Source organism: Silurus meridionalis, chromosome 26 (genome assembly GCF_014805685.1).
Source record: "Silurus meridionalis isolate SWU-2019-XX chromosome 26, ASM1480568v1, whole genome shotgun sequence".
NCBI classification, from domain to species: Eukaryota; Metazoa; Chordata; class Actinopteri; order Siluriformes; family Siluridae; genus Silurus; species Silurus meridionalis.
The window spans coordinates 19,233,491-19,241,838 of NC_060909.1; the positions used below are offsets into that span (position 1 = coordinate 19,233,491).

At 40.2% G+C, this 8,348-nt stretch overlaps 1 protein-coding gene across 29 annotated transcripts in view; it reads right to left on the reverse strand.

Annotated features, from left to right (window-relative positions):
- LOC124380178 overlaps positions 1–2,919 on the reverse strand; it is a 10,725-nt gene extending 7,806 nt beyond the window's left edge. For 9 of the 29 annotated variants that reach the window (XM_046841004.1, XM_046841006.1, XM_046841015.1 and 6 more), the window contains exons 1-4: positions 1,975–2,157; positions 1,544–1,576; positions 1,249–1,281; positions 725–772 (exon numbers count right to left, since the gene is read on the reverse strand). In XM_046841004.1, the coding sequence (XP_046696960.1) occupies positions 725–772; positions 1,249–1,281; positions 1,544–1,576; positions 1,975–2,089 (229 nt within the window). In that variant the 5' untranslated portion in view covers positions 2,090–2,157. Of the gene's footprint in view, positions 1–197; positions 244–724; positions 773–1,248; positions 1,282–1,543; positions 1,577–1,974 lie in introns of those variants that run through there. The other 20 variants (XM_046841009.1, XM_046841005.1, XM_046841001.1 and 17 more) reach the window with 17 other exon arrangements.
- Positions 2,920–8,348: the final 5,429 nt, after the last annotated feature.

The window sequence follows — 8,348 nt, forward strand, 5'->3', positions numbered from 1 at the left end:
ATTAAATATTAACGAGTGTATAGTGAATATTAATGAGTGTACAGTGAATATTAATGAGTGTACAGTGAATGAGTGTATAGTGAATATTAATGAGTGTATAGTGAATATTAATGAGTGTATAGTGAATATTAATGAGTGTATAGTGAATGAGTGTGTATTAAATATTAATGAGTGTATGGTGTTTATAGTATACTCACCCATCAGAAGAGATAGGATAAGTAGTTTGAGTTTCTGTAGTGGCAGCTGAAAAAAGGTCACAGTGTAAGTGTATACTTATTGACTGTACTTAAATGTGTTGCTAAAAACAAAGTATTGGCACCCCTCTGTACCGTTTACATCCATACACAGAGCCCACCAGTGTGTGTGTGTGTGTGTGTGTGTGTGTGTGTGTGTGTGTGTTTTGTATGTATTCAGTGTATTGTGAATAGGTGTGTATTAAATATTAACGAGTGTATAGTGAATATTAATGAGTGTACAGTGAATATTAATGAGTGTACAGTGAATGAGTGTGTATTAAATAGTAATGAGTGTACAGTGAATATTAATGAGTGTACAGTGAATGTGTGTATAGTGAATATTAATGAGTGTATAGTGAATATTAATGAGTGTACAGTGAATATTAATGAGTGTACAGTGAATATTAATGAGTGTATAGTGAATGAGTGTATAGTGAATGTGTGTATAGTGAATATTAATGAGTGTATGGTGTTTATAGTATACTCACCCATCGCAGAAGAGATAGGATAAGTAGTTTGAGTTTCTGTAGTGGCAGCTGAAAAAAGGTCACAGTGTAAGTGTATACTTATTGACTGTACTTAAATGTGTTGCTGAAAAAAAGTATTGGCACCTCTGTACCGTGCACATCTATACACAGAGCCCACCAGTGTGTGTGTGTGTGTGTGTGTGTGTGTGTGTGTGTATTCAGTGTATTGTGAATAGGTGTGTATTAAATATTAACGAGTGTATAGTGAATATTAATGAGTGTACAGTGAATATTAATGAGTGTACAGTGAATGAGTGTGTATAGTGAATATTAATGAGTGTATAGTGAATATTAATGAGTGTATAGTGAATATTAATGAGTGTACAGTGAATGAGTGTGTATTAAATATTAATGAGTGTATAGTGAATATTAATGAGTGTATGGTGTATGATGTGTGTATAGTGAATATTAATGAGTGTATGGTGTTTATAGTATAGTGTGTGTGTGTGTGTGTGTGTGTGTGTGTGTGTTCTGCATATACACACTCATTGTAGAAACGTCGTAGTCTTCAGTGTGAGCTGAAAAAAAGAATAAATTATAAGTAGTGTGAATTAGTGACAATAAACAGAAATTTCTGAAATGTTTGGATCAGGTACTGAATCAGTGTAAGTGTATACTTATTGATTGTACTTAAATGTTTTGCTGAAAACAAAGTATTGGCACCTCTGTACCGTGTACATCTATACACAGAGCCCACCAGTGTGTGTGTGTGTGTGTGTGTGTGTGTGTGTGTGTGTGTGTGTGTGTGTGTGTGTGTGTGTGTGTTCTGCATATACACACTCATTGTAGAAACGTCGTAGTCTTCAGTGTGAGCTGAAAAAAAGAAGAAATTATAAGTAGTGTGAATTAGTGACAATAAACAGAAATTTCTGAAATGTTTGGATCAGGTACTGAATCAGTGTAAGTGTATACTTATTGATTGTACTTAAATGTTTTGCTAAAAACAAAGTATTGGCACCCCTCTGTACCGTGTACATCTATACACAGAGCCCACCAGTGTGTGTGTGGATATCAAAGTTATGAATAATACACATTTTGATTAGTGACATTAAACAGCAATTTTGGATGTCTGGACAGGGTATTTAATCAGATGTATTTGAATGAGATGAGGGTATAGTGGATTTACATTTACATTTACAGCATTTAGCAAACGCCCTTATCCACAAGTTCATTCCACCACCTCAGCCCCAGAAAAGAGAAGAGCCTCTTACCCTGAGAGAAGGTGGGACCAGTGGAGCAGTGCTGGAGGATCTCAGGCATTAGAGATATGATGAGGACTCTAAAGTATGAAGGTGCTGGTCCATGTTTGGCTTTGTAGGCAAACATCAGTCTTTTGAATGTAATTTTTGCAGCTACTGGAAGCCAGTGAAGGCAGCAGCAGTTTTTTTTTTATTGGTGTGGGCGTGTAGTGAATATTAATGAGTGTGTAGTGAATATTAATGTGTGTGTATACTGAATATTGAATATTAATGAATAGTAATGAGTGTGTAGTGAATATTAACAAATATGTAGTGAACATGAATGGATATTAACACGTGTAATAAAGAATATCATGTTGTAGTAAAGAATAAAAATATTAATGTATGTAATGAATATTAACGAGTGTGCAGTGAATATTAACGAGTGTGTACTGAATATGAATGAATGTGTAATGAATATTAATTAGAGTATTGTGAATGGGGCTCCATTCTATAACAACACCCCTCCCACCTTTCTTCTTACCTCTGTTTTTCAGGTAATGATCTTCTCTATAAGGTTTTTAGCTGAAGGTTCTCCCAGGTGGGAGGAACACAAATTAGCCTAAATGCTAATTTACATTACTCATTACTGTAGCAGAAAACAAAAGACTGGGTTAACGTGCTAAAATGTCTTGAGTTCTGATCTAAGCAGGTGATAATAAATAATGAAAGTATACAGTTATACTCACTTTCTGTAGGGTCTGACGATGATCTGCTCTCTCTCGCTCTCTCTTTCTCACGCTCTCTCTCTTTGTGTTCCTCTCTCTCTCTCTCTCTCTCTCTCTCTCTCACATCTTACTTCTGCTGAAGAGTGAGTGCTGCTCTTTGATATCACACTGTCATCCTATTATCACCTCCAAACACACCAATCAGACATCAGACGTTTCTTGCTAACACACCAACCCACCCGCCCACACACACACACACACACACACACACACACACACACACACACACATTGCTAGATATATAGTTACTTTCAGTTTCTTTCTTTCCTTCACTCTCTTTTTTTTTTGTCACCTTTTTATATTTCTCTTGCAATCTCTTTATCTTTCTCTCTCTCTCTCTCTCTCTCTCTCTCTCTCTCTCTCTCTCTCTCTGTGTGTGTTTAGAGATGAGACAGTTCTGTCACGTCAGCTCTTTTGCTCGCTCAGGACTCAGGAGAACATCATTAACGCGCCCGTAACGATCCGAGCACTTCATTAAGAAAAGTTCTGAGTGACTCTCGGGCCCTGGATCGCTCTCCATACACCCGTGACCTTTGACCTCCGGCTTTTCTCCGACACTCAGAAGAACCAACTGTGAAATAAACATAAATGATGAGGGAGGAGGCGGCACATTGATTTTTTCACACAAAAGACTATAAATTAACTTCATCAGTTCCTCCGGTGGGGTGTATGTGTGTGTGTGTGTGTGTGTGTGTGTGTGTGTGTGTGTGTGTGTGTTTTAGGGGCAGGGGGGTTATGGACGGGGAGACAATGATGGGATGTTGAATGAATAAAGATGAAGAGATGATGGAGGGATGTTGAATGGATGATGATGATGGAGTAATGTTGAATGGATGCTGATGGAGGATGTTGAATGGATGGAGGGATGTTGATGGATGATGATGATGGAGGGATGTTGAATGGATGATGACGGAGGGATGTTGAATGGATGCTGATGGAGGATGTTGAATGGATGATGATGATGGAGGGATGTTGAATGGATGATGATGGAGGGATGTTGAATGGATGATGATGGAGAGATGTTAAATGGATGATGATGGATGTTGAATGGATGCTGATGGAGGGATGTTGAATGGATGATGATGGATGTTGAATGGATGATGATAAAAGAGGATGTTGAATGGATGATGATGATGGAGGATGTTGAATGGATGATGATGGAGATGTTAAATGGATGATGATGGATGTTGAATGGATGATGATGATGATGGAGGATGTTGAATGGATGATGATGATGGAGGATGTTGAATGGATGATGATGATGGAGGGATGTTGAATGGATGATGATGATGGAGGGATGTTGAATGGATGATGATGGAGGGATGTTGAATGGATGATGATGGAGATGTTAAATGGATGATGATGGATGTTGAATGGATGATGATGATGGAGGGATGTTGAATGGATGATGATGGAGGATGTTGAATTGATGATGTTGGAGGATGTTGAATGGATGATGTTGGAGGATGTTGGATGGATGATGATGATGGAGGGATGTTGAATGGATGATGATGGAGGGATGTTGAATTGATGATGTTGGAGGGATGTTGAATGGATGATGATGGAGGGATGTTGAATGGATGATGATGGAGGGATGTTGAATGGATGATGATGGAGGGATGTTGATGGATGATGATGATGGAGGGATGTTGAACGGATGATGATGGAGGGATGTTGAATGATGATGATGGAGGATGTTGAATGGATGATGATGGAGGGATGTTGAATGGATGATGATGGAGGATGTTGATGGATGATGATGATGGAGGGATGTTGAATGGATGATGATGGAGGGATGTTGAATTGATGATGTTGGAGGGATGTTGTATGGATGATGATGGAGGATGTTGAATGGATGATGATAATAGAGGATGTTAAATGGATGATGATGGAGGGATGTTGAATGGATGCTGATGGAGGGATGTTGGATGGATGATGATAATGGGGGATGTTAAATGGATGATGATGATGATGGAGGGATGTTGAATGGATAATGATGGATGTTGAATGGATGATGATGGAGGTGTGTTGAATGGATGATGATGGAGGGATGTTGAATGGATGATGATAGATGTAGAATGGATGATGATGGATGTTGAATGGATGATGATAAAGGGATGTTGAATGGATAATGATGGAGGGATGTTGAATGGATGATGATGGATGTTGAATGGATAATGATGGAGGGATGTTGAATGGATTATGATGGATGTTGAATGGATGATGATGGATGTTGAATGGATGATGATGGATGTTGCCTCCTTCTATGATGAGAAGATTAAGAAAATCTGCCAGACCTTCACTTCCTCTCCAACAATGACTACACGACACAGCCAACAATCCACTACGTCTCTGTCAAGCTTCTCAACCTTAACAGAAGATGAGATACTGCAAGTCATCCGCTCTTGCAATCCCACCACCTGTCCTCTGGATCCAATCCCTTCAACTACGCTCCAGACCATCACGCAAGTTCTCCTGCCATTCATCTCCACAATCATCAATGGGTCATTAACATCTGGCTATGTACCAACTACCTTCAAGCAAGCAAGGGTCATTCCTATCTTAAAGAAACCTGCTCTGGATCCATCAGACATCAACAACTACAGACCGGTATCACTTCTCTCCTTTCTCTCTAAATCTCTGGAACACACTGTTTTTAACCAACTGTCTGTCTGTCTCTCTCTCACAGAACAACCTCCATGATCCGAACTAGTCTGGGTTCAAAGCGGCACATTCCACAGAGACGGCCCTTTTGGCAGTTTCTGAGAAACTGCATGCTGCTCGGTCAGCCAAGCTGTCATCTGTACTTATCTCTCTGGACCTTTCAGCAGCATTTGACACAGTCAACCACAAGACTCTTTTGTCAACCGTCAAGAGCCTTGGTATCTGGAACAGCATGGGAATGGTTTGCTTCCTACCTGGAAGGTCGCTCATACCAGGTAACATGGAGGGATCCACATCTGCCCCATGCAGACTCACCACTGGTGTCCCACAAGGCTCTGTACTTGGTCCCCTCCTTTTCTCCCTCTATACCCACTCCATTGGTGAAGTCATATCCTCACATGGGTTTTCTTATCACTGCTATGCAGATGACACTCAACTCATCTTTTCTTTCCTCCATCAGATACCACAGCTTCCGCTCGGATCTCAGCATGCTTGTCAGACATATCTTTATGGATGAGTGCTCACCAACTAAACTCAACCCCAGCAAAACAGAACTGCTGGTCATCCCAGGTGATTCATCTCCAGGTCAAGATCTCCAAATAACACTTCATGACTCTCTGCTCTCCCTTCAGCCACTGCTCGTAACCTTGGGGTAACTATGGACAATGAACTGTCTTTTTTCCCCACGTTGCTAATGTTGCTCGTTCTTGTCGATTTCTTCTCTATAACATCCGAAGGATTCGACCATTTCTGTCCACACAGGCTGCCCAGGTGCTTGTTCAGTCTCTTGTCATTTCAAGACTGACTACTGCAACTCTCTGCTGGCAGGTCTTCCCTGAACGCTATTCGTCCAATGCAAATGATCCAAAACGCAGCTGCACGACTTGTGTTCAATCAGCCCAAGTTCTCCCACACCACCCCACTGCTCCGCTCCCTTCACGGGCTTCCAGTAGCTGCACGTATCAGATTCAAAACACTGATGCTTGCCTACAAGGCCAAAAATGGACCAGCACCATCTTACCTCAGTGACCTCATCACATCTCGCACTGCACCACGCTGTCTGAGATCCTCCAGCACTGCTCGACTGGTACCACCTTCTCTCAGAATGAGAGGTAAGTACACTTCAAGGCTCTTCTCTGTTCTGGCACCGAGGTGGTGGAATGAACTTCCCCTAGATGTCCGTACAGCAGAGTCCCTGATTATCTTCAAGCGACGACTGAAGACCTACCTCTTCCTGAAATACCTAAATTAGCACTTTCCAGGTTTGTAGAATTCGAGTTATATTTATATTAAGTTTGTAATCTTGCGTACCAGTGTAGATTTATTCATTACTAGAGACTCAAAGCACTTTTGTACGTCGCTCTGGATAAGGGCGTCTGCTAAATGCCGCAAATGTAAATGTAAATGTAAATGTTGACTGGATGATGATGGAGTGATGTTAAATGGACGATGATGATGGAGGAATGTTGAATGGATGATGATGAATGTTTAATGGATGATGATGGAGGTGTGTTGAATGGATGATGATGGATGTTTAATGGATGATGATGGAGGTGTGTTGAATGGATGATGATGGATGTTGAATGGATGATGATGGAGGGATAATAAATGGATAATGATAATGGAGGGATGTTGAATGGATGATGATGGAGGGATGTTAAATGGATGATGATGATGATGATGATGATGGAGGGATGTTGAATGGATGATGATGATGGATGTTAAATGGATGATGATGGATGTTGAATTGATGATGATGGAGGGATGTTAAATGGATGATGATGATGGAGGGATGTTGAATGGATGATGATGGAGGGATGATTGATGAATATGATGATTAGAAAGAAGAAAAAACAACTTCCTTCTCCAGCCTTTTCTTCTGTTTTTCTTTCTTCTTTAGTTTATGTAACACGAGGATAAACAGGACTGTGATCATTGTAAATTGCAGATAAACAAAATCAAAACCCCACGAAATAACATGAAACAGAATCAAACATGACCCTGAGTCTGAACTCAAACAACAAGCCAGAAAGACGAATGGGAGACTGGGGGCTGTAAAAGGTGAGACACATATACACTTCCTAATCACAAGACACTGTGATGCAGCTGTGAGAGATCAGTGAGATGGGACAGTCATGTGACGGAGCAGTGGCTGATGGGAATCGCAGTCCAGAGTCGTATTCCTGACAATGTTATTATTATATTGTTGCTATATATATATATATATATATATATATATATATATATATATATATATATATATATATATATATATATATATATTTATATTCTATTTCTATTTACATGTTGGACAGTCCAAAAAAAGCTTTTCACTAAATGTCGTACTCTGTATAAATGTGTTTCAATTTGATTAGATTTTTAATCTTGAACTCTTGAACTCATGTTATAAATTTGGTAAACAATTTAATAAAAAAAATCCGTTATGGAAAAAGAAAAATGAACATCTCAACATCTTCAGTTCTGCTACCTCCAGCTCCACCTCCTGTCTTTTACTCAATGCCACTGTCTCTAAACCATACAACATCTCAGGTCTCACCACAGTCCTATAAACCTTCCCTTTCACTCTCACAGATACTCTTCTATCACTAATCACTCCTGCTATCACTCTTCTCCACCCACTCCACCCTGCCTGCACTCTTTTCTTCACTTCTCTAACACACTCTCCATTACTTTACACTGTTGACCCCAGGTACCTGAACTCCTCCACCTTCTCCACCTCTTCTCCTGCAACCGCACCTCCACTGCCCTCCCTCTCATTCACACATATGTACTCTGTCTTACTCCTACTGACTTTCATTTCCCTTCTTTCCAGCGTGTACCTCCACCTCTCCAGGATCTTCTTCACCTGCTCCCTACTCTCACCACAAATCACAATATCATCCACAAACATCATAGTCCACAGAGACTCCTGTCTGACCTCGTCCTTCAACCTGT